Source organism: Sinocyclocheilus anshuiensis, unplaced genomic scaffold, assembly GCF_001515605.1.
Source record: "Sinocyclocheilus anshuiensis isolate Anshui unplaced genomic scaffold, SAMN03320099.WGS_v1.1 scaffold1804, whole genome shotgun sequence".
Lineage (NCBI taxonomy): Eukaryota > Metazoa > Chordata > Actinopteri > Cypriniformes > Cyprinidae > Sinocyclocheilus > Sinocyclocheilus anshuiensis.
Genome location: NW_015555844.1, coordinates 261,731 through 287,880, shown reverse-complemented (window position 1 = coordinate 287,880; position 26,150 = coordinate 261,731). Strand labels below are relative to the sequence as shown.

General features: G+C 37.3%; 1 protein-coding gene across 1 annotated transcript in view; it reads left to right on the top strand.

Annotated features, from left to right (window-relative positions):
• The window catches only part of LOC107675604 (neuron navigator 2-like), a 125,825-nt gene that overhangs the window by 92,742 nt on the left and 6,933 nt on the right, over nucleotides 1-26,150 (top strand). Inside the window, exons 13-38 of the mRNA XM_016470007.1 lie at nucleotides 1,344-1,473; nucleotides 2,812-3,121; nucleotides 4,314-5,019; nucleotides 5,524-5,940; nucleotides 6,863-6,958; nucleotides 8,664-8,821; nucleotides 9,079-9,258; nucleotides 10,892-10,936; nucleotides 11,672-11,724; nucleotides 13,660-13,683; nucleotides 14,046-14,120; nucleotides 17,667-17,750; nucleotides 17,861-17,984; nucleotides 18,251-18,411; nucleotides 19,331-19,503; nucleotides 19,823-19,976; nucleotides 20,116-20,278; nucleotides 20,394-20,494; nucleotides 20,587-20,682; nucleotides 21,807-21,975; nucleotides 22,071-22,306; nucleotides 22,882-23,036; nucleotides 23,818-23,889; nucleotides 24,160-24,356; nucleotides 24,464-24,582; nucleotides 24,763-24,963. Coding sequence (XP_016325493.1) covers nucleotides 1,344-1,473; nucleotides 2,812-3,121; nucleotides 4,314-5,019; nucleotides 5,524-5,940; nucleotides 6,863-6,958; nucleotides 8,664-8,821; nucleotides 9,079-9,258; nucleotides 10,892-10,936; nucleotides 11,672-11,724; nucleotides 13,660-13,683; nucleotides 14,046-14,120; nucleotides 17,667-17,750; nucleotides 17,861-17,984; nucleotides 18,251-18,411; nucleotides 19,331-19,503; nucleotides 19,823-19,976; nucleotides 20,116-20,278; nucleotides 20,394-20,494; nucleotides 20,587-20,682; nucleotides 21,807-21,975; nucleotides 22,071-22,306; nucleotides 22,882-23,036; nucleotides 23,818-23,889; nucleotides 24,160-24,356; nucleotides 24,464-24,582; nucleotides 24,763-24,963 — 4,399 coding nt within the window. The remainder of the gene's footprint in view (nucleotides 1-1,343; nucleotides 1,474-2,811; nucleotides 3,122-4,313; nucleotides 5,020-5,523; nucleotides 5,941-6,862; nucleotides 6,959-8,663; nucleotides 8,822-9,078; nucleotides 9,259-10,891; nucleotides 10,937-11,671; nucleotides 11,725-13,659; nucleotides 13,684-14,045; nucleotides 14,121-17,666; nucleotides 17,751-17,860; nucleotides 17,985-18,250; nucleotides 18,412-19,330; nucleotides 19,504-19,822; nucleotides 19,977-20,115; nucleotides 20,279-20,393; nucleotides 20,495-20,586; nucleotides 20,683-21,806; nucleotides 21,976-22,070; nucleotides 22,307-22,881; nucleotides 23,037-23,817; nucleotides 23,890-24,159; nucleotides 24,357-24,463; nucleotides 24,583-24,762; nucleotides 24,964-26,150) is intronic.

Genomic DNA, 26,150 nt, shown 5'->3' with positions numbered 1-26,150 from the left:
TTGTGTAAATGTGTGCTGTTTTTTGTTTTTGTGACCTCCATTATCACTCTCTCTTTGTCCTCCTCAGCTCTGTTTGTCTGTGTGTCGATGTGTGTGAATGTGAGTGAGCGTTTCTCTGGCTTCTTGGTCTATGGCGACTCCAACGATCTGCAGGGTTAAAACCTGCCGGAAAAAAAAGTCCCTCTCAAGGATCAGATTACCAGAGAAAAACTCAGACAGAGAGAGAGTGACAGGAGGCAGGGGTTTGAGGGAATACATGGATTGCCGTGCAGATTCAGGAAGGAGTGAGGAATAAATACAACGAGAGAGTTTACATTTTGAGCATTTAAGATCATGAGGCATCTTTTCCCTGAAATCAATCTCATTATTTCCACCTCGGCTACTGGCATCTATGGCAGCCACGGACATCGAGTCAGGTAGAGTGAGTTATATGTGTATTATGTTTGAGATTTCTTGGAAAAATAATGTGTTAGTGGATGTTAATGTGTGTTCTTTAAATGAATACCTGATTTACAAATCCTTCTGTCTGGGTGTTAGCCAAGCAAAGTGTGTTATAGATTTGTAGTTTGATCCTTTTAGGTTCATAGGAAAGTGTGTGGGCATCTTTTAAGGCTGATTTTGGTTTAATTGAAATTTTTAAAGACTCAAAGCCCATCTATATGGGATTTATGGAGAAATCAGTGCCTTGTCCACATATGTGTCTTCTACTAGAGAAAGTTTTGATGATAAAAGCATTTATAATGAACGCTGAGGAGTCAACATGCAACAAAGAAAGAGAAAAGGAAAGCAAAAGAAAGTGTGTTGATTCACTTTCATGCACTCTTTAGACTATATGATAGATAGATAGATAGATACATAGATAGATAGATAGATAGATCTAGTCCTCTGTGACTGATAGGGGTTAAAGGTCACATGGGTCACTTGTACCATTGTGTGGCTGGTGTGTTTGAGTTGGTGTGTGTGTTTGTTTGTGTTTTCTTTTGTTGCCATAGTACGGTCTGAATGATGGTGGCCACCCGGGAGTGAGAGGATGGTGTTAAACACAGTTATCAGTTACTCTGGTTAGCCACTATGACCCTGAACAGATTAAAAAATGTACAATAAATGTACAGTATTAAAAGCTTATTATGAGTGGGCTTCATAGACCTGTGATGTGGTTCAAAAATCACTGCTAATGCTCTTTTTTGAGTCCAAGGATGTGTTTCTGTATAATGTTTCTACTGATGATCAGAACTTAATAACACGTTCCATAACATTCATACTGTATCTTTGGAAACAGAGGCTCAGATACTGTAATGTCTAGTAAAGTTTTTTAAAAATTCTTGTCTCTGTCTCTCTTTCAGTTGGGATGACAGTAGTTCAGTCAGCAGTGGGGTCAGTGATGCTATTGATACTGATGACATCAACACCAGCTCCTCTGTAAGCTCTTATGCCAACACCCCCGCCGCGTCCCGTAAGGCTTTGAACGGACAGGTATGACCCGCACACATTTGCACACACACACACACACTTTTATGCATTCATTTATGAATGCTTTGATCCAATATCACATATCTGTGCATGCTCCTTTGTGTAAAACAGAGGTCTCAAACTCAATTCCTGGAGGGCCACAGCTCTGCAGAGTTTAGCTCCAACCCACTCCAACTCACACCTGCTTGGAAGTTTCTAGTAATCCTGAAGACCTTGATTACCTGGATCAGGTGCGTTTGATTAGGGTTGGAGCAACTCCAACTCCAACTCCAAAAAGCAGAGCTGCGGCCCTCCAGGAATTGAGTTTGAGACCAGTGGTGTAAAACCTGAAATTTGGAGCTCATAAGCATCCAAACATACTAAACTTGTGTGAATTTCTGTTTGCACTTTATTCCAATACTCCACTTTAGACATACTAACTTTGCAACTACATGTCAATTAACTCTCATTAGAGCATTAGTAGACTGTTGGGTTTGGGTTAGTAGAATAACTTGGCATGTACTTGCAAAGTACTTACAGCACATCTGTTTTCAACACTGATGATAATAATAATAAATGCTTCTTGAGCACCAAATCAGCATATTAAAATGATTTCTCTGCATCACTTGTGCTACATCTCAAACACAAAGAGGTTGTGTTCTTCTGTGCTCTGTCTGTCCAACCTCTTCCTTCCTTCTTGTGAAACCCCCTTCTCTTTCTGTTTGCTTGAACCCAACTCTCACATTCCCCTGCTTAAGACCCTCATTAAGTGCTAAATAGGTGCTGTTGATTGCATAGAAACTTATGTCAATATTTAAGCTTAAGCAATTGACATGCCACATCACAATAAAACATTGGAACAAATATGCGGTCTAAAACAAATAGGTTGACTCGAGCTTCACTTCTACATTCCTCTGGACTGTGATTTCTAATTATATTGATATGGTAAGTTTGGTAAGTGTGGGTGGAAAAAACCCTACAAACTCTAAAACCACCAAATCTACTGCCATGTGCTGTTTGTTGTTTTATGGTAGATGTGTTACTTTTAAAATAGAATTAAACAGGTAATTATAAGTAAATATATTGATAACTAACAACTCAATTCTAAAATTTGGAGCCTAATTCCCTTAAAAAGTTTGTCACCTTAATACCAATAAATACCATTAACGGTTTATCCAGTTATCCATCTGTCGTATTTCTATATCACATCACTGTGGAAAATATCTGAATACTTGCTAATATTCATATAATAAATCTGTTCTAAAATTTGGTGCCTAATTCTTATAAATTAAGGAATATTTATACTTTTTAATATTGATACATTCATAATGTTGATTTGAAAGTTTATATTGTTTTGCGTAGCCTCAGACAGATGCAGAGAAGCATTCAGCAACCGAACGCAACACTGCTTGGTCCAGTGATGAGGTCAAGATGAAGTCAGATGGGGGTTTGGATTGCGGCATCAAAATGGAAGCGGGTCTGAAGTGGCGGCGGAACCCTTCAGATGTTTCAGAGGAGTCAGAAAAGTGCAGCTCTGGATGGAAAACTGCACCCATCACGCAGACGGGCTCCTGGAGGAGGGGCATGAGCGCGCAGGTGGGCGTGACTGTGCCGCGGACGAAGAGTACAACTGCAACCACAGGAACCGGCATGATAAAGACACAAGGAACGGGTAGGTGTTCTCTTTCCAAAAGTGTTTTGAAAATATTTTCTCTGCAGCTGGTCAGTGATGTTTGTCTTTAGGCTTTAAATTCAAATGAAAATTTGATTTACGGCTGCACGATTAATCGAATGAGATTGAATCAAGTTACGTGCTGCGTGTTTCAGAGTGAATCATGGCACTGTGTTCTATTACACACAAGCTCATGGTCCAGAGTTTTCAGTGTCTCAAGGTGCAACTTTTTTGAGCAATGTTGCTTGCGCACTTTTCCACTGAGAATGGGCAACAAATTTCTATCTGGATACTTTAAATCAATTTTGGGCTCTGTGTCTCACCTGGTTGCCCGTTGATGGCAACATTGCTCAAAAAGTTGCCCCGTGTATCACCTTTAGAGCAGCTCGGTTCACAGTAAATGCTGCTCCACATGAACTCTATCCCCTCATCTGTTCGAGTTTGAGTCACTTATAATATGCAGTTGGGAGCACTGCATGTACCAACCATCTTCCCAAACTTGTAATGGAAATCACTTATAAACCAACTGTTTTCAACTCATTGTCAACTCAAAATAAAAGTTTGATGGTTAAGTGTTTGAAAATGGAAAACTACTGTAAATATTAGCTTTTTAATTTTACAGATTATTTTCTTAAATATTTATTTAAATACTTATTTACAATAGTACATTTTTGCATTTGTTTGTTATTATTATTTATTTATTTTTAATATTATTATTAAGCAACCACAGCTAGATATTTTATTTTTCATTTGTTCATTTTTTTTTCTTTTTAATCACAATTTTTATCAGTTGTACTGTAAAATACATAATCAAATTTTTTTTCTTAAATAACTGCTTAAACTAAATACATAATGCAGTGAAATATTATAAGTTATAATTCTTATTTTGTTTAATATTTTTATTTAGTAGTAGTAATAATAACATTATTATTATTATTATTAATATTATTATATAGTCATATTGGTATACAATTAAAAAAAAGGCCAGATTGAGCAACCCTACAAACAAACACCGCAAACCTGGAGCTTTTTTTACTATTATTTGCATTTTAAATCACAATTTTTATCAGAAAAATTGCGTTTTCGATTTCCCCCCCCAAGTCACATTGACCTCCTACACACAGCGTTGACTTTATCTGCAAGTTTTATGCATTATCAACTCGCCAAGCTGTAACATTCTTTTGTCCGATAGGTAAAACAGATGACACCAAGGTCTCCGAAAAAGGCCGCATGTCTCCCAGTTCCAACATCGTCCAGCATTCCTCCTCCGATGCCGGTCGAAGCAGCGGAGACGAAGCCAAGAAAACGCCCGCAGGCCGAGTCCCCACAAGCACATTTGGTTTCAAGAAGCCTAACGGTGCCCACGGCCCGGCCACTGTGGTAACCACCTCCAGCATCACTCTGGTGACAGCGAGCGGTGCCACCATTACCAGTGGCTCTGCCACCCTGGGCAAGATTCCCAAATCCTCCGCCCTCCTGGTCAGTGGGAGAGCATCATTAAAAGGGGCTGTGGATGGTTTATTGCCCCCTCAAGAAGATGGCTACCTGTCCCCCAGTGCTCGTTCAACGCTGCACTACCGAAGTCTACCGCGACCCTCTCGTTCTGGAGCCACGTCCTGTAACGGAAACCGATCATCCACAAGCAGCATCGAGTCAAGCTTGAGCTCCCGGATGCCCGTCCTTACTGCCGTCACGACTAGCAAACCGAGAGATTCTGGCACTAAAACCAACGGGCACGCAATCCAAGCCAATCAGACGGACAAAGAGAAGGGCGTGGCCTCAGAGATGGACAACCTGAGAACCAATCCGATCGTTTCGGGAGGAGGGGCAGCAACTATCCCACAGACAGCGAGACAGGGAAACAAGTATAGCGAGGTCTCGTCTCCAACATTAAGAAGGTACGGAAAGGAGCAGGGGCAACGTACCACACACAGAATTTCACCCTCATAAATCAGAGTTTCCATTGACGCTTCCTCAGTTAATGGCCCCGTTCATCTTCTCTGGCCCCTCTTACATAGCCAAACATGTGAAAGAAGGAATGAGTTTTTGTAACCTCCTGCAGCTCCATGATTAGGGTCTTTCTGAAGCTGTTTACATAACCTGCTTTATGACAGTCATGGATCATGACTCTCCAGGGTGGTAAACATGCATTAGCCGAACTTTTTTCGTTTTTTTACCGAGAACCGTTGCACCCCTAGTGTATATGTAGTAGACTAGTTAGTCTTAGTGTAAACTAAAATGCCTTTCCAATTTACTTCCATGTCTCTTTCAGAAATTAAAGAATCTGGATATTATGTTTACTCTTATACCGATGCATGATTTCTCATTCACTGTTTTGTTCTTATTATCTGATTTACTAAGTGTTTGGTTTTATTCTCTGTTTCTCTTTCTTCATCTCTCAGACTTTTTGGTGGTAAGGCTGCTAAACAGGCCCCGGTTACCTCTGCAGAGAGCATGAAAAACTCAGTCGTCATCTCCAACCCCCACGCTACCCTTGGGCACACCCAGTCCTCCGGTGGGCCCTTGGACTCCCCCAACACAATACCGGGCAGCGGCGGCAGCAGTCCCCTGTACGGGGGTCGCGGCGCCAGCATAGGGGGCAGCGAACAAGCTTCGAGCCCTGGTTCGGTGTACTCAACAGGCACTGGGACTTGGGGCACCACCATCAGCAGCTCTTCGGCTCTCGGCTACCCCTCCGTCAGCAGCATGCACACCAGCAGCGAGTCCATCGACATGTCAGTGGGCAGCGGGCATCACCGCGACGATGTCCACCCGGTACTGATGCGGACGGGTAGTGCCAAGACAGGCATGTCAGAGAGGTGAGTCTGGGAGAGACTAGAAAGAAAGAGTCTTTGTACTTTTTTATCTGTGAGACTGGTCTGGGTTAACACTGAAATATTGTGTATTATAATTCAGAAATTGGAGTGCTAGTCTGAATTGGATTTTGAATCTGAATTAGAATCAGTTCTTGATTCTGAAAAGTAACTTTTGCACTGCAAGGTTTAAGGGGGTAACCACATTTAAATGGGGAAATAAATCTCCTATATGATTTTTTTTCCTGTGTGTACAGAATCCAGGAGCAAAGAGACATGACATTTGCAGTGTGTATGTGGTCTATGAGAATCAGAATTCTGAATCGGAATCCAAATCTGAATTAGAATTCTGAATTTGATTCAGATCTAATGGGAAATTCCTATCCATTAAATTCAGTTAGGTTGTTAAATCAGGAAACTGATTGCTTTTCAGTATTATTTTTATACTATTATAGTATTCATTACATTTTTAACTGGCTTATATATATGTGTGTGTGTGTGTGTGTGTGTATTTCTTTTATAATACTATAAATATATACTATAAATAAATAATACTATAAATATTTATAACTATTCGTTAATAGTTTTTGTTTACCATAACGATACTGTTTTTATTTATATTTTATTTATACTAAGTAATTTGATGCTTGCTCATGTAATTTTATGAATTATCATTTATAGTTATAATTTTTTTTCTTTATTCTTAAAAATAAATGTTTAATTTGTTGGTATAAAACCCAGTTGATGGATAAACTTTATATTGATAGGCAAACTTTAGGTTTACAATTTAAAACTGAATATGTGTCATTCTATCACAGTACTCAGCATAATAACACACTTTATCAAGTTGACTGCAGTGTGGAAGCCTCTTGGGGTGCCTGTAATTCTGTATTCATCTCTTCTCCAATGCTCTATGTTTGTCTATCAGCCCTCTCCTCTCCCCTCTACTTTCCCCAAGTCCCCTCTCCTCTCCCTCTGCAAGTCCTAAATTCAGCCGTAACACATTGCCCCGGAAGCAAGACAGGTAAAATGTCCGATAGCTTTTGAGTCCGCTTATGCTGTTTCTTAATAATGACATAGCTTTGTGTCTTTGTGTTTGCGTCATTTTAAAGTTTTAAAGACCCCATGCAATCAAAATGAGGTTTTGTGGCTCTTAGTCCATGTCTCATTTAAATGCTAGTGAACTCCAAAAAAAAAAAAAAAATTATCTTCTGGACAAATGGACCAAAAATAAGTTTGTGATAGAAGTGTCTGGTGAGGTTTTGCAGGGCTGTGGCGTAAACTTAAGGCTACTGGCTATTTAAAAAGGGACTTCCTGTTTCAATAGGAAATATGCCAACACATGAACATGATGTAGAACTATGATTGTCAAACCATTTCATGGGGGCTTTAATTACACCTTTGTTAGCACTTGTTACTCTCGCGACACCTAGTGGTAAAATTCATAACTTTCCTCAATCAAACCCAGAGCTTTGATTACAAAGATGGTTTATTTGCTTTATGATTAATGTGACAGCATAGATCAAGAACAGCTTTTGTTTGGACTCTTAGGAGTTCTCAAAGGACAGATCAAAGGATAATCACCTTTAATAGTTCAATTATAATTGAATTAAACCTTATTATCTGTTTGGAGTGGACCAACCCCTCATGATTGAGTAAGCTCTACATGTTCCTCTCCTCCCTCGCTGTTTTAATTTCATCCGTTTCGCAGTGATTCCTGCAGGGATAGAGACACGCTTCCCAAGCAGGGACTCAAGTACAGGTGCATTGTGGGAATATGCAGATCCTGCTCACTGTGCTTATTATACTGGCACTCATGTTCTCCTTTCTGTTCTGTTCTCTCTCTTGCACATGCTTCTGTGTTTTAATATGCAGTGTGGTTACAGTTTTATTTTTGAGCACTGTTTTCTGTTGCAGTTTCGGTGTGAGCGCATGGCACTTGTCACTTTTTGTAGTTTTTTCACATTATGGAGTACTATATGTAAATTAGCAGGTTTTTTTTGGAAATGTATGTTTTTTCTTCCCACAGTTTTATTACTTTTTCTGTCTGCAGTGTGTGAGCAAATCAAAATTTTAGCCCAACTTTTATTTGTAATTCCATTTACAAGCTATTGATGATTTCCAAATAATTCTTCACATTATGAACATTAATATTTTATTTATAAGGTTTTTTTTTAATGCAAAGTATATATTACACATTAATGTTAATAATAGATGTTCTAAAATGTAAAACATAAATATATGTTCATATATACTACCATTCAAAAGTTGGTGAGTGGAAAAAAAAAAAAAAATTTCAGCATCATTACTCCAGTCTTGAGTCTTGCATCATCCTTCAGAAATCATTCTAATATGCTGATTTGCTTAATATATCTGTGGAAACCATTATACATTTTTAAGGACTCATAGATTAATAATCATTCATAATGATTAACAGAAAGTTCAAAAGAACAGCATTTATTCTAAATCAAATTTTTTTTAACATTCTAATTGTTTTAGTGTCTTTCGGTCAATTTAATGTTGCTGAATGTAAGTATTAATTTCTTTGAAATAAACTTTTGAATGGTAGTGTAAATATACAATTTTTAAAATAAAATATTAGAAATTAGAACTTATAAAATTACTTTACACATACTAAAATTACGGTGATTGGTCAGGTTTCAGATCACAGTGTTTGTAACAGTGACATTAGAATGCCGGTATCTGATTGGATGGTCCTCTTGTTGCAGGTACGCTCCTTCAACACATCTGCGTCAGGAAGAGGCACGTGATTGGCTGCGCTCACATTCGGCCGGTGGATTGCAGGACTCAACCAGTAACTCTCCCTTCTCCACCGGCTCCAGCTTGACGTCACCATCCGGAACGCGGTTTAACTTTGCTCAACTTGGTAAAATGCATATATTGTGAATATACAATATTGGATATAACATTTTCATAACGATTATTCAAGTATTCTTTTCTGAAATGCATTGTGTATTATTTTTAGGCTTGACTTAAGTGTGCACTTTGCTTTAAATAACATTTTGTTTTTGTAATTTTCCAGCATGGTTTGTCTGAAATTATATTACAAGCAGCAGACCATACTAGAAATTAATGTCATTTTGACTATTATTATTTGTCTTGTCTTGATTATGTGTTATACAGGAAGCCCCACCACGGGTGCTCAGATTAATCTAGCCAGCCTGCGCAACAACAGCCTGACCAATCAGGACAACCCGCTGGACAGCCATGGTGATTCCCGTCTGCGCAACTCCTGCATGTCTCTGGATGAGAAGACCCGCACCATGAGCCGGTCGGGATCCTTCAGGGACGGGTTCGAGGAAGGTGAGATAAATAATTTGCAAGAGACAGTAGATTCATTTATGCTCTTCTATACTTTATAAATGTTACATTAGATTAGTACATTACATTAGTCTGTCACAACTTAAATTATTTTTGCATTACCGTATCTATGAATGATAAATGCAATGATTTATAATTTGACCAAAATAAGGTATCTTAGAAGGCATAATAATGTTGTTGTCTACATTTTGGAAGAGTCTACATGTCAGGAGCACCTGTATAATACTTAAAAATGTTGTCTTGGTAGGCAGCTTACTCGTTGTGCTTTAAAGACAAAAGAAGATAGGCTTTTATAAGAAGAAGGTAAATTTCTGCAACAGCTTGTCAGCTTGAGCTCCATGCTGAAATACAACGCACAGACAGCTGAATCCAGCATAAGCCCATCTGTCTATCCTCAGTCTATTCACCCATTAGACTAAATCAACAGTGTCTGTTCTCCTCTCTTTCACTGACACACATGAAATCTTTTTGAATAATCATTGTATACTTAAAGCTTTGTTACATTTTAAGTCATTCCAATTTTCCACTCAGCCCGGACCACCTGTTCATGCAGTTACCTGTTATGAGTCTCTTCTTTAAGAGCGGAAAGATGTTTGCCAAAGACAGTTAAGCCATAAACTGACCCCTGCAGAAAGATTTAAAAATGACACTAAGTATGTCTAAGTATACTAAGTATAATACAGCCCAGTATTACCCAACTGGGCCTTTTGTGACATCTGAAACCAAATACAGGTTAAAAGCCATGTACGTTCTCTTAAGAATAAAAAAAATATGATACAGTATGTGTGCCACGGACAGGGGACTGAACTCTGTGACTCTGAAACATGAGTGCTGTAAAAGTCCCAGAGGGATTGTGGGAACAGGTTTGAGAGAGGACTTGATCCACACACAGGAAGTAAAGAAGATACATTTCATATCCTCAGCCTCTGGCAAAAGTTTATCTATCTATCTATCTATCTATCTATCTATCTATCTATCTATCTATCTATCTATCTGTCTATGTGTCTGAGCCCTCATACACCAGCAGCAGAGAGCTGGCGTAGAAATGCAGCTCAGTCTGGATCTCAAACCAGCGGAGAATGCTTCGGATTTTGGAGATAATCAGAGAAACTGCATGCCTCTGTAGTTCTTGACCATTGTGGAAGAATCTGCTCAGGCCTAAGGGAATACAAATTCACAGATTCATTTTTGTGGCTTCATGATCAACGTGAACCGCAATTTCATTTTTAGCATTAATATAAACATAGTTCACATTATTACTAATTCTAATAATGTGTCAAATAATCAATCTATCAATCTATATCTATCTATTTATCTGTCTATCTGTCTGTCCGTCCGTTCTGCTGTCTGGCTCTCTGTCTGTCTATCTATCTGTCTATCTCTCTGTCTGTCTGTCTGTCTATCTATCTCTCTGTCTGTCTCTCTGTCTGTATTTGAAATATCTTGGAGTACCACAAATACCATGGTAAATGAAAAGAAAATGCTTTATTGGCTAGGTCTGATTACATAGAATTAAATTATGCTTACATTTGAATTAAATGGTAATCATTCAGTACCATAATGTATTTCAAAGCACGGTGTATCCTGATACCATGTTTTTTTTTTTTGTGCGTAGGACCATGCCTTTCCAAAACAACCATAACAGACTCACGTACAGTAGGTAATAAGCTGTGAGATACGTAATGAGTTTCTTTCCCTAAACCATCCATCCCGTCTTTCTCTCTCCCTCTCTCTCGCAAACACACTTTACTCTCTGTTTTGGTTTTCTGGGTAGTCCTCAGCCGAGTTTATAAGCGTCGCTGCTCTTTCATTCTCGCATCTAAACCCCGCCCACATCACGCCCAGCCAGCCGCTTGCCGTTTCCCCATGGCTGATAGGGCATCATGAGGAAGTGCCAGGGACCCGTGGGTGGACTGTGGTTGGGCTGCTGTCTGTGGTTTGTTTGGGAAATGATTTTCACACCCTGAAATGAAAGTCACACCCTGAGCTCACAGTCACGATCAGCGTTACTGTCTGTTACTGATGTTGTCATTACCTCTGATGAGTCACATCTTGTCGGGGCAGGTGAAAGTTTAATTAGAGGTTTTAGTTGTTAGACACAGTGTGTGGGTTGATGCTATTGTCTGTGTTTGTTTGTCTGTGTAGGTTAGCCGGGGGTTAACGTTGCATTTAGGTGTTTTAAAAAGTGAGCATTCATAAACTGTGCTGGATGTAAACTGTTCTGTGTACTTAAAAATCTACTACTTCCATTAAGTAGTCATTTTAGTGTTAAAATACACTGACTTTATCTGATGTGCTCACTTTTGATATAGGTTTTTTATTATGTTCCCTAGCAACTGTCTGTCACATCCCAAAATTTCTTAATTACTATACTTTTATGTTTTTCTCCCTTTAGTTCATGGATCATCCCTCTCGCTGGTGTCCAGCACCTCTTCTGTCTATTCAACGGTGAGTTTTTTGTGTGTATGTTTTAAATTAATATTTTTACTTTCTAACTTACTTTTTTTCGTACAAACTCTTCCATAATAAACATAAACATTTATTAAAAATCTAAATCATACAATCGGAACACCAAATTGTTGTACAGTTAACATGTGATAGATAGATAGATAGATAGATAGATAGATAGATAGATAGATAGATTTCAGTGATTAGGTTTCAGCCAGTGATTATATAGGAAAATGGATAAATTGGAGTGTGCCACACCTCCAGATGGGCGGCTCTACTTACCTGCAGAGGTGTTTTAACAACAGTCTCACTCTGGCACACGTGTAGTGAGTCTTCAGTTCAAATGAGGTTGACTTCAGGAAGAGAGGAGGTAGTTGGTTACATACTTAGGTAGTAGAGATTTGTTTAGAAAGGATCAGATTTACTGAAGTATAAAGAGTGGAAAATCATGATGATGGCGACTCTCTCTATGGGGAGAGCTGTGACTTCTTGGGGATACGCGGTAGGAACCTTCGTTTTTAGATTGCTCCTATTCTATATTTATATATTTATGTGACATATTATTACAGTTCAATCATTCTTAGTTATGTACCAGTAAATAAAATCTGTAGTGACTTGAAAAGTGTATCTTGTTGGACTTAACTAAGCAGAGAATTGACTCTACAGTCTGTCTGAAGTTATTTGTCTGGAGTTGGATGCTGTAAGGTGTTTTTGTTTGAGTATGTGGGAAACAGCTGTCATGCAGAAACATAATGTCTCTTAGACACAAACATGAAATACTCTGTGGTGCTTTTAAATGTACAGGTTCATTCTGTACAACAGAGTACTGAACGTTCATCAAAAGCCAGATATAATAGCATGGTAATCTTTGGTCTCAGAGACAACAAAAGCTCAGAGATTTCAAACAAAGCTCTTCTGGTCAGAGTTGCATTGACAAAATCACCATGTTGAGTCTGTATGATCAAACACATTTACAAAAAGCCAGATTTGATTAAACCGAAACCAGCTAGATGCCGCTGGGGTTGTCCCTCATGTCATATGATGCTGTGACGGACAGACAATGCTGCTATTTTAATATCACTGTCAGTCTAGCTGTCGGACAGGTGTCAACAGTAAAGAAAATCATTAGAGTGGGTGTCATTGCATGCGTGTTTGCCAGACGACATACAAAGAGCCCTAGTATGCTATTGTTGTCTAGAGCAGACATTTGTCAGCAAGCATGCTCATTCACCTGAAGATTTCAAAATCTAGATTTAAAATCTGGAAATAAACAAGTTCTAAGATTTTGAAAAAATGTAGAGCGAAGAAATGTTATGATGTACAGTAATATGAATCAGAAGTATTTAATATTGGACATTATTTCTAGATCACTTTGTGACAATTTTGACTTTTTTGTGCAAAAGGTCAGATGTTCTTTGTTCCACTGAATCTGTAATTACACAAACTGTATTTTTTTTATTCTGTTTTTCACTCAGATTATTATGCTCATAATATATTGTAAAATAAAATAAACCATTGTGTGTTTTTTTTTTTTTAAAGAAGCATTTTTACTAGTGCTCTCACACCTGTGTATTTAAACTAAGCTTTTTACGTATGTGTTTGTGTCGATATCATTAAAGAGCTTCTGGGTACTTCCCATTGTCTAGTTACCAACTTTAGTGTTACTACCAACACTCAGTCATATTCAAATGTGTCCAACTTTCCATTTGTCTGCTAGTGTACCAGTAGAGATGAGCTCATAAATCACAGGAAAAGTCCCTCTTTAGAGCTTTAGGGTTATCATTCTGTTCACTTTCAGGTGTGTTGCTCTCTCTGGTGTTCATTTTAAACCCTCAGGAGAGAAAGCAGCTCATTTTTCAACTGCTAAACAAGAAAAGCTGAGCAAATACGCCGTTTAAAAGTGCCAGTAACTACTCTGTCTTTTTATTTTAACAGACGGAGGAGAAATCACATTCAGAGGTGAGGACGTGTTTGTCCTTTCGCAAAAACAACACACACGCGGCCCCCCACATACCTGTGAACCGCATTGCCGTCACCTGTAGCGTGTTTATTCACCACCATTGACCTGTTGTGAACACAAACTGTGGGCGGATTCACGGTCGGCTCTGTGATCTCTGTGATCTTTACATCTACCTGTGCAACACACCTGTATTCTGTACATACACCTGCAAACTGTTTCCCCTTCTCTTTGATACCAAATCACAAAGTTCTCTTTCCACGACACACCTGGATCCCTTGTGTGTGCCTCCTTTTCCTCTTCTTTTGATCTGTGTTTTGTCTTCCTCTTTTCAACCCGTTTCTCTTCTGCATTTTTTCTCCAGATCCGCAAGCTGCGTCGAGAACTGGACGCCTCCCAGGAAAAGGTGTCCGCCCTGACAACGCAACTCAGTGCCAATGTAGGTGGACACAGATACATAGTTCTGAGACTGCTCTTTATTCTTTTATTATATCTACAGGGCATAATTCATTCACAATTCAGTATCTAGTGTCAGTTGTCATCCTGAGGCATCTTATAAATGGTGTTATCGTAATCCCAGTGACGCCTGTGTGGGTTGTGTATTTGATTAATGTCAGCGTTGATCGTGACCTCATTGGAGTTTCCATTTGTCGTTATATTATCATACAATAGCACTACGTCTTAAGCAACACTGGCTATTGTAAAACATTTTCCTACACTTAACATGCACTTACCCATGTACAGTAGTTAAACCTGTTATGTTTAAAAAAAATTAAACCTGTTTTTAGAGATCACTCTACTATATAAGACAGTCGAAGTTACGGGAAATAAAGTCACAATGAACAGTTAGAATTCAAAGGGGTAGCATTTGCAAAAAAATTGTCACAATTTTGAGGTATAAAGTTGAAATAATTGTGACAACTGTGAAATATAATGTTATATTGTGAGATATGAAATTATAATTGTGAGAAATGTTCACAATTTTAGATATAAAAGTTATCAGAAAAGTAGTCAAACTCTGAGATATAAAAATTTAAACAATTTTGAGGTATAAACTTCACAATTATGCAAAGAGGTTCATTAGATAAGTCATTTTGTGAGATTAAATTACATTTGTGAGAAAAAAAGCAGTTTTGAGGTATAGTTTACAAATCACAATTATCAGAAGAAATCATTGTTGTGATGTATAAAATTATATTGTTTGATTTAACATTCATGAGGTACAACATTTATTAGAAATACTATAGTCACAATCTTGGGGTATAAAAGTCACTAATGTAAGATATAAAATTACATTTGTGAGAAATAGTTGCAATTTTGAGGTATAAAATACACAATTATGAGAAAGAAGTAACATACAACAGAAAAATCTAAATTTTGAGAACTAAAGTCACAACTGTGAGATATAAAGTCACAGTTGTAAAAAATAAGTACTACTGGGGGCCACTGTATTTTTATCAAATATAACATACTAGACTAAATTATAATATACTGCGAGACTATGCAGAATTCAAGTCATAACAGATCCACGCCATTTCCACCAGAGAAATGGGCTGTGTGTGATGTTTGATTTGATGATTTATGGCTATAGACAAAGGGGAGTACAGACCACATTCAGTGTTTTTGATATGTTCTCCTAAAGATAAATGTATGTGTAAATCACAAAGACATGTCTCTTATGCCTAAGGCAAAGGAATCCTGTCTTGTAAGTACAAACTAGACAAGATTTTTTTTAGAGGTACTAACAAAAGAGGAGTTTAAATGTGCACTAAAAAGACAAGATTTTCTCTTTTTGCTGCATTGTTGATTTCTTCCATTTCAAGCTTGTGCGTAATGGTTTCTGACATAATGTAGTACACCATGAACTTGTCAACTTGTTGAGAACAGTGTAAATTTTTGACTGGCGTGGAATGAGGTGAAGGATTATTTATACATGTAAGATATATATATATAGAACATTGTTTCGGTTTGATGATTATGTTTGCTATGCAGACAAAACACTACAGCTACAGAACAGTGAGAAATATCCAAACAGAAAGAAAAAGAATGGTAAAAAAAAAGGGCCCTTGAGACGCCAGTGAAACATGTCAAGGCCCCAGGCGGCCTCTTTGCTTTGTCTGTCTCAGTTATCAGTGTTAGGAGGAGCTTCACTGCTTCTTAATATATCGCTGTAGTTTCGTTATCAGAATCTGAGCTATCTATGGAACAGCAGAAGAGCTTTAGTGATGTTTGTTCTGATGGGACTGGCCCTCTGATCTGGCTCCCTTTGAACTGCTACCCTTCCCATGGGTGCCCAGAGAAACACACTCCCTCTCAGAAAGAAAAATATAGACAGGGAGGCTTTACGGAGACAAATGACAGCTCCCAAGACCCTCTTGGACGTGAGGTGAGGCGATAACCCCGAAGAAAATTGTATGCTTAGTGGTTGCTTTTCCATAGTTTAGGAATATTAGCTTGGAAAGTTTTAACTTTGACTCTCATATTTTCTTTGAAATATCTCATGACAAATAAAATGGGAATTAATGAGACAATTTTTGGTATTAAAAATGTGGTCAAGAATTTGATAGGAAATGTTTGAGTTTATATTTCAAATCTCTTTTTATTTCCAACTTTGTTATCTGAGCACAATTTAAGACGTTGTTGAGATCACTTGAAATTTTAGAGGATGCATGTGTAAATATTCAGGTTGACTGAAAATGAAGAGACTTGAGAAAAAGTCTCCATTAGATCTCCATTTATTGTCATTGTGGTCTGGGAGAAACAGTTGAAACTCTTCAAATGTATTTAAGCGATCATTTGTAATTGTTTTCATTCTTAAGGGGAAGATTAGATTTAGAAGGAAAGGTGAACTGTAACGAAAGGGTAAATTAAGTTTGTGTTGTCGCATGCAGGTCAAAGTTTAGATTGCACATCTAAGTGTTTGTGTTTAGTAAGTTTAAGCTTTGCTGCTTCAGTAACCAGTTTCAATAACCAGGCAGCTCCATGGGTCATGCATTTCATACAGCTTTGAATGAGGTATAAAATTTGCAACTATGAGAAAAGAAGCTGCATAACAAAAAATCATACTTGTTGTGAGATGAATGTCACAACTGTGTGAAATACATTTACAATTTAGAGAAATAAAGTCACAACTGTCAGATAAAAGTCCTATTGGGAGATATTAAATCACTTTATTTATTGTGATATTAATCATTAAATCACTTATTAAATCACTCAAATCACAATTATGAAAAAGAAATACTATTGGGGGCCACTGTGTATTTATAAAACATACTAGACTAAATTATAATATAGTGCGAGACTACACAGAAAAATTTGAGTCAGAACAGAGAAATGGACTGTTGGGAAAAACAAAATTAAGCTTTTCTGCTTCTGTTGAACGTTTCAATAAGCAGGCATCTCCAACACAGTTCGTGCAGCTTTGAATGAGTGCATTTGTGACTGCTCTTATCATCTCAAGGAAAAAGCTTTGCTTAGACATTTAATTTAAAGAGGTCATATGATGTTGCTAAAAAGAACATTATTTTGTGTATTTGGTGTAATGAAATGTGTTTATGCGGTTTAAGGTTCAAAAAACACATTATTTTCCACATACTGTACATTGTGAACATTTGGGTGGCGTTATGCAAATCTTCCCACATAGTGATGTAGATATGTGGGGGCGTGTTAGAACGAGCCGTTTTAGATAGGTGTGGCTGACTCTTAACTTTTATAAAGAATATCTCTTTGGATTTGAGACTTAAGTCTTTGCAACTTTACAGATCTTCTTTATGCACCAAGAGCTTGTAACACTCCAAAGAGAAAGGAAAAATTTAAATCGCATCATATGACCCCTTTAACCACCTTAAAGGCAGATTGCACAATGTCTCTGTGTTATGTTAATAGTGTATTATGGTGCAGCTATGATGAATGCATGCAAAAAAAAAAACATCATTTTGAACTTGGATGAACCCTCTTTCCTCATTTTGCCTGTTTTTCTCCACAGGCCCACCTGGTGGCAGCGTTTGAGCAAAGTTTGGGCAACATGACCATCCGACTCAAGAGCCTCACCATGAACGCAGAACAGAAAGTAAATATCAACACGCTTGCTTTTGAATTCATCACACTTGTTCATTAATAAACTTAAACAGAGTATTATTTTGTAGATGCATTGTCAATAAATATGTATTTGTATGTTAGGACTCTGAGCTGAACGAGTTGAGGAAAACCATTGAGCTGCTAAAGAAGCAAAACGCAGTGGCTCAAGCGGCCATCAACGGCGTCATCAATACTCCAGAACTCACCTGCAAGAGTGAACGCACAGGTGAGCAAAAGAAAATAATCAATAAATCAAGACTTTTTTTCAGTTTGACTTCATATTTGAAATCTCTGACATTTGATTTCAAACTTCTTGTTATTTATCTTTTCCTTTGACGTGAATAATTACATAAAATTATGTATTTTGAGCATTCTGTATATACTTTTCAGACATTGTTGTGTTCTGATGTATTATACAGTATTGTTTAGTTTTGCTGTTTAAACACTAAATGGCACACTTGAAGTCAACCAAAATCTCTCTCTGTTCATCAGGTAATAATAGTTCAGCCCCCGGAGCGCAGCCGGACCTGTGCATGCGCAGACAGCACTCATCTGACAGCGTCTCCAGCATCACCAGCGCCACCAGCCACTCCAGCCTGGGCTCCAACATGGACAACCCCGACTCCAACAGCAAGAAGAAGAAGAAGAACTGGGTGAGTACACAACATTTAAATAAAAAATAAAAAAAGATGGTTCACCCAAAAATGACAATTCTTTCATTATTTACTCAGCCTCAAATTGTTCCAGACCTGTATGAGTTTCTTTCTTGTGCTGAATACACAAGAAGATAATTTAAAGAATGTTGGTTACCGAGCAGTTTCCAGTCCTCAACTATACTATAGAAGTCAATGGGGACCATCAAGAGTTTGGTTACCCATATTGTTCAAAATATCTTCTTTTATGTTCAACAGAAGAAAGATACTCATACAGGTTTGGAACTATTTGAGGCTGAGTAAATGAAAGAACTGTCACTTTTGGGTGAACTATCCCTTTAAAGAAATATTCAACCATTGCTAATGTCTCGGTTGCGCGTCTGTTTAAAAAAAAAAATTATAATATATATATATATATATATATATATATATAATTTTGAACTTAATAATTATAATTGTGTTATTTTTTATTTTACATTTATTGATAATAAACCTTGTGATTATGCACTTATTTTCATTATGAACTTTTTATTTTTGTTTTTTATTTTAAAACATCTTGATTCTGAACTTTATGAATGTCTATTTTTTCTTTTATTTTAAACTTTTGCAACTATAGAGTAATAAATGCTATTTTATTGTAAATGCTGTTTAAAATAACTGTCAAAATGACTAAAATGAAAGTTTAAAAGCTCAGCACATTCAAATCTATACATAAAAAACACAGATAAAAAGGCTGCTTTATCTTCAATCTTTGATATGAATGATGCTCAACCCTGCCTTTTTATTTGACGCTGTGTCTCCCTTGCTGTTTTACTCCCCTGTCGGCACTGTACTGCTTCTCTTACACATATTGAAGTGCTGCCTCATCATTTTTGGAGAAACTCTCAGCGTCATGATCTTCTCTCTGTTGTCGTTGCAGCTGCGGAGCTCCTTCAAACAGGCCTTCAGTAAGAAGAAATCACCCAAATCAGCTTCGTCCCACTCAGACATTGAGGAGATGACGGATTCCTCTCTCCCTTCCTCTCCCAAACTCCCTCACAACGGCACCAGCACCTCGGCACTGCTGCTCCGCAACACACACTCCAGCTCAATGTGAGTGTGTTTGTGTTATATAACAACTCTGGTCCTCATAATGGACCAGGATTATTAACTAAAACTATTAAAAACATTTTTGTTAATTAAAGTAAGTCAGAAATAAAATATTAAGATCAGATTAAAAACTTTAAATGAAATTACAAATGTTGTCTCGGCAACTAATTGAAATAATATGAAATATAAAAATGCTAGTAATACTAAAACAACACTTAAAGACCGATATTACTGGGAAATTTGGATTTAGTAGGACTGGATATTGTGCGATGTTAACATCTAAGTGCTCTTTTCATCTAACAACATGTGTGTTGTCATGTAGACTGTCAGACTGTCTGGATGGGGAGGCGGAGTCTGTGATGCAGCTGCGTAACGAGCTGCGAGAGAAGGAGATGAAGTTGACGGACATTCGACTGGAAGCCCTAAGCTCCGCCCACCAGCTGGACCAGCTGCGGGAGGCTATGAACCGCATGCAGGTGTGAGACTGACCTTCACGTTACCTTCTTGCAGTCCCACGAATCTTCCGATGCTTCCTTTTGCAACAGTGTTTTTCACTATTTTTCAGTAGAAAAGAGAACTGTTACATATTTTATCGTTATCTGGGTGGTCTGATAGGTGGAGATCGAGAAGTTAAAGGTAGAAAATGATCGTCTTAAGTTGGAAAGCCAAGCCAGTGGGAGCAGGGTGTCCTCTCAAGTGTCCGTCTATAACGCGACCCCGACCCCCAAACCTGGCCTGTCTCAACACAGCCTCAACCTCACAGAGTCCACCAGCTTCAGTAGGAGCATACATGCTATTTTTTGTGTTATTTTTTTCCCTAAAGTTTGTTTTGTCGCTTTATGCAAGAAAAGAATCATAAAAGCACATTACAGATCTAGTCTGTCTTCTTTTAGACATGTTGTTGGATGACTCTGGTGGAGACGGAAGTTCTCGTAAAGAGAGCAGACATGTAAAAATAGTTGTCAGTCTTCAAGAGAACGTCACGTGGAAAGAGGTCGGTTCTCTCACCTTTTTTGCAGGAGGATTTTTAAAAGTGCCCCATTTGAGCGAGTTTTGTTTTAATGATGTGTCTTCTGTCTCCCACAGGACTGCAGGACTAGAGACTTCCTGATTGGCTGCATTGGTGTCAGTGGAAAAACCAAGTGGGATGTTCTGGATGGGGTTGTACGACGCTTGTTTAAGGTAGATTAATGAATATACATTGCTGTAATCATTTGTTGATGATGAATAGTTTACATTCAGAAGCATTAGACAGTGGTTCATTAAAAGTATTTTATGGGTACTTAATCTGTTGCGAAGTCTCTAGAAAGAAAGAAAGAAAAAGAATATTTTGCATACTTTAAGTTGGTTTTGTAAATACACAGTATTTTTTTTATTAAAATCAGCAGGAAATCAGTACAACAAAAACTAACATAATGACACTAACAATATTACTTTACAGATGTATTTAACAATTTAAATATGTATATTTTTAATAAATAAATGAACAAGATTTGTTTGTGTTAGAGTAGGCTACTGACAATTTTTTATAATGGAGGAAATATCCTTAATTCTTGTGAAAATATCTAAAATTATGGGGGGGAAATAATTGCTACTGACAATTTCTTATAATGGAGGAAATATCCTTAATTGTTATGAAAATGTCAAAAATATGGGGGGAAAATAATTGCTAAGTACTGGTAATTTCTTGTAATGGAGGAAATATCCTTAATTGTTATGAAAATGTCATAAATTATGGGGGAAAAATAATTGCTACTGACAATTTCGTATAATGGAGGAAATATCCTTAACTGTTATGAAAATATCAAAAATATGGGGGGAAAATAATTGCTACTGACAATTTCTTATAATGGAGGAAATATACTTAACGGTTATGAAAATATAAAAAGATATGGGGGAAAAATTATTGCTACTAGTAATTTTTTATAATGGAGGAAATATCCTTAATTGTAATGAAAATATCAAAAATATGAGGGGAAAATAATTGCTAATTATTTTAGGGGTGAAATATATCCTGGATATTTTTGACAGATTTGTGTGATTTAGCCAGACACATCCAAATTATTTGACTCTGTTTATGTTTATCATATAACATAAGGCAGCCATCCTGATTATTTGATAAAAATGAGTGGATATTTACATTTACATTTAGTCATTTAGCAGACGCTTTAAATAAAAAAGAAAAAAAGAAGATAAATATAGATAAAGTAGAATTAAAATAGAATAGAAAGTGTTAAGAGTTAGAGGGTCAAATAAAAATATCAATAGATATCTGTTGGATTGATCATCTGATTGTCTCTCTGTAGGAGTATATCAGGCATGTTGATCCGGTCAGTCATCTGGGTCTGGGTTCAGACAGTGTGGAGGGTTATCGTATTGGAGATGTGATCCGGTCCGGCGGAGTAGACACACCTGAACTCCTGCCCTGTGGATACCTTGTGGGAGAGAATGACACAATCAACATCTCACTGACAGGTTCACACAATGAAATTTTATTCGCTCTCATTATTTGTCAAGATTGTTTCGTATTTCAGTTGTTATTAACACTGTGAGTGTTTCTCTCGTTTCAGATGTGAACTCTCAGTCTGAGGATTCTCTGGTCTTCGAGACGCTGATCCCCAAACCCATGCTCCAGCGTTACACGTCTTTGCTTCAGGAACATCGCAGGATCATCCTTTCAGGCCCCAGCGGCACTGGAAAATCCTACCTGGCCCACAGACTGGCAGAGCATCTGGTGCTGCGAGAGGGCAGACTGCCCAATGAGAGCAACATTGTCACCTTCAACGTCGACCATAAATCCAGCAAGGTGAGAATCGGCCTCTTTTCCTTGGTTTGTGAGCTGAGTTGTTTGTATCATTTCTACATCATTTAAACTCTAGTTTATAGAACTTCTATGTCAAAAGAGCAAGGAAAATTCATTTGTGACCCTGGACAACAAAACCGTAAGAGTCAATTTTCTGAAATTGAGATTTATACATGATCTGAAAGCTGAATTAAATAAGCTTTTTATTTGACTGTTTGAAAATCTGAAATCTGAGGGTGCAAAAAAATCTAAATATTGAGAAAATCGCCTTTAAAGTTGTCCAAGTGAAGTCCTTAGCATTGCATATTATTAATCAAAAATTAGGTTTTGATATGTTTATGGTAGTAAATGTACAAAATATCTTCATGGAACATGATCTGTCCTTAATATCCTAATGATTTTTGGCATAAAATAAATATTTTGACCCAAACAATGTAATGTTGGCTATTGCTACAAATATACCCGTGCAACTTTTATCTCCAAAACGTCAAATAAAAATGACTAGCTAACAAGATATGACCCGAAGTCTAGAAATCCTTGTACATTAGAATGTAAAGATGTGTATATTTATCTGCTAGGAGTTGCGTCAGTACTTAGCTAATATAGTGGAGCAGTGCAGCGCTGACGGACAGGACACTGAAGCCCCTCTGGTGCTCATTCTGGACAACCTTCATCACACCAGCTCACTGGGAGAGATCTTCAACGGCTTGCTTAACTGCAAATACCAGCGCTGGTGAGTCTGCCTTTTATATTTTTTATTTAAATACATGTTCAAATGTTTGAAGTCAGTGTGATTTGTTTTTCAGAAAAAAATGAACACTTTTATTCAGTAGAGACATTAAAGTGACAGCAAAGACATTTATAATGTTACAAAAGATTTCTATTTCAAATAAAAGCCGTTCCACAAAAAAAAAACTTTAGGCAGCACAACTGTTTTCCACATTGATGTGAATGTTAGAGGCCTTTTTTGCTTTTGTTAATTGTATAATAAATAAAAAGAAAAGGAATAGATAGAATAGAAAAAGAATAGAGAAGCTAATGTTAGTTTTTTTTTAAGAAAACAAGCAGTTAGTAAATGAATAGAGTGCAAGTCTAAAAGGGGCAAGTTTTTTTAAGAATAGAATTAGAATAGAGATTGCTAGATTTAGAGGGTCAAATAAAGATGGAAGAGATGTGTTTTTAGCCGATTCTTGAAGATGGCTAAGGATTTTAAAAGTAATTTTTAAAATTACTTTTTAAAATGTATTAGATTATTTCCAATTGTAATAATATTTCAAAATAGTATTGTTTTTACTATATTTTGTGGCCACAAATGATTTACAAAAGCATTTAAAAATCTTACCAACCCCAACCTTTTGAACAAAGTGTATATTCAAGTACATAAAAAAAAAACGTGTTTATGTGCACACTATAATGTCACACTACAGTCAGTATAACAAAAGCATATTAATGAACACAGCAATAATAAGTGTGTGTACAATTAATGGTTTTATTTTGTCTCTCTGTATTTGCAGCCCGTATATAATCGGCACGATGAGTCAGGCGACATCTTCTGCTCCAAACCTGCAACTTCATCATAACTTCAGGTACAAAACTGCTCTGTTTTGTCTTGAATTAGCCCTAAAACAATGCCTTGGCCTTAATGGGGAAACTGCCATAGAGCGACCTCTAGATGGCGTCATTGTGCTGTTGTTGATCGCAATGAAAAGATTCTAATTGTCCTTTACATCTCAGTGAACAGTGTGTGTGTGCGCGTATGTATATATTTATATTATATATATATATTTATAAGTTCCCTTTTTGTTTTTGTATTTCTATTAAATGCTAACATGAGCTACGTGTGATTTCCATCCCAGATGGGTGCTGTGTGCTAATCACATGGAGCCGGTAAAAGGTTTCCTGGGCCGGTTTCTGAGGAGGAAGCTGATTGAGACCGAGATTGGCAGCCGAACACGTAACCCGGAGCTGGTGAAGATCATAGAATGGATCCCTCAGGTCTGGCACCACCTCAACCGCTTCCTGGAGGCCCATAGCTCGTCTGATGTGACCATTGGTACGGAGATAACCAGCCATACTGAAACCAAATATTAACAGACCATTCCCAGTGTCACTAATTCACTCTGCAAGAGTTGAATGTGAGTCTCATGTCTCTTCATCCAGGTCCACGTTTGTTCCTGTCATGTCCGATGGATGTGGACGGTTCTCGCGTTTGGTTCACTGACCTGTGGAACTACTCCATCATCCCCTACATGCTGGAGGCTGTGAGAGAAGGCTTACAGGTAACATTTGCCCTCTTTTATAGTAAAATCTACCTTTTTCACAGTCACTGATGTCTTTTTTTAATTAAATTTCATTGTAAAAGTGACCTCGCACAAAGTAGTTATTTCTTGCCTCTCCATATCTCTCAATTTATAGAAACAAACAATTTATCGATTGTCTGTTTGTTTGCGTTTGTTTAGCTGTACGGTCGCAGAGCTGCATGGGAGGATCCTGCGCTGTGGGTTCTGGAGACTTTTCCATGGGCAGCTTCTCATCAGCACCCTGATTGGCCAGCTTTGCTGCAGCTCCGCCCAGAGGACGTGGGCTTTGATGGATACTCCGCCTCCAGAGAGGGCCTTAACAAACAGAGTACGCAGAGTGACAGTGATGCCGACCCACTGGTGAGAAACACAAACAGATAAAAGCATTAGTTTAGTGTAGCACAGTTTATGTTTATTATTTTCTGACAAACATTTCAAAAGTTACGAGTAAAAATAGCCATTTTTCATACCTCATGACCTGTAGGTGAAGCTGTCCCCAAAGTTGGCAGGTATCCTCAGATCTTGGTGCTTGTGAGGCGTAGCATGTTTGGTTTTGCTAGTTTTTTGCTACTATTGAGATACAGCTTCTCATCTGATTTTGGGTCAGCATCAGCAGTTTGTGTCATCAAAACGTTTGGGCAGAGGCAAAAAAAAAAGTCCAGGCATTTACAGGCAGTTTTGTGTGGATCGGTCCATCAATCATTTGAACCAATTGTGAGAACTCAATCAATTTTGAAGGAATAGTGAAAAAATAAAATACAGTGATTTTCAAAATGGCACCTACTGTAACGAGTGCAGTCTAAGATATTGAAAATGATCAACATTATTTACAAAATTTGCAAAAAAAAAGTTGGGGACCTAATAAAGAAGAAAATTTGTCTTGGTAGAGTTGCTCAATAAAATCATAATATAAACAATGGCTGAAAATAATTCACACATAATTTATGTAAATTTTTGTAAGATGAATACTCTGTAGCTTATTGGTGGTGTAGAAAAAAGTTTTATTCTACCACGCCATGTTGAGATCATATGACCTTATGAATGTAACTTAGTACTTTAGTACTTAATTGAACTGAAAATAATAAAAAAAATAATAATTTCAGTATATGAAAATGTAATAACAGTTTACATTTTCATCTAGTTTTTACACTTAATTTTCTTTCAGTTTTATTATTATTATTGTTTTATTTCACTTATTTAAAATAAAATTAATTCACAAAAAATTAACAAATGTTGACATTTCTGGAATTTGGAGACTTTGTATGCAACAGTGACAAATGTGACAAGAAGTTGTAAAAAAAATTGTAAAGAGCAAAATTGATATATACATTTTACATTAAAGTATATTTATACATGTGCATTGTATAAATGCATATTTATATATTTATATATAAAAAACGTCTCAGGTTATGCATGTAACCATGGTTCCCTGAGTAGGGAACGAGACACTGCGTCCTCTAGGGGTCGCTATGGGGAACGCCTCGTCGTGACCCGTGTCTGAAGCATACATTGAAAAAACACCAACAACATGTTGGCCGGCGACAGCC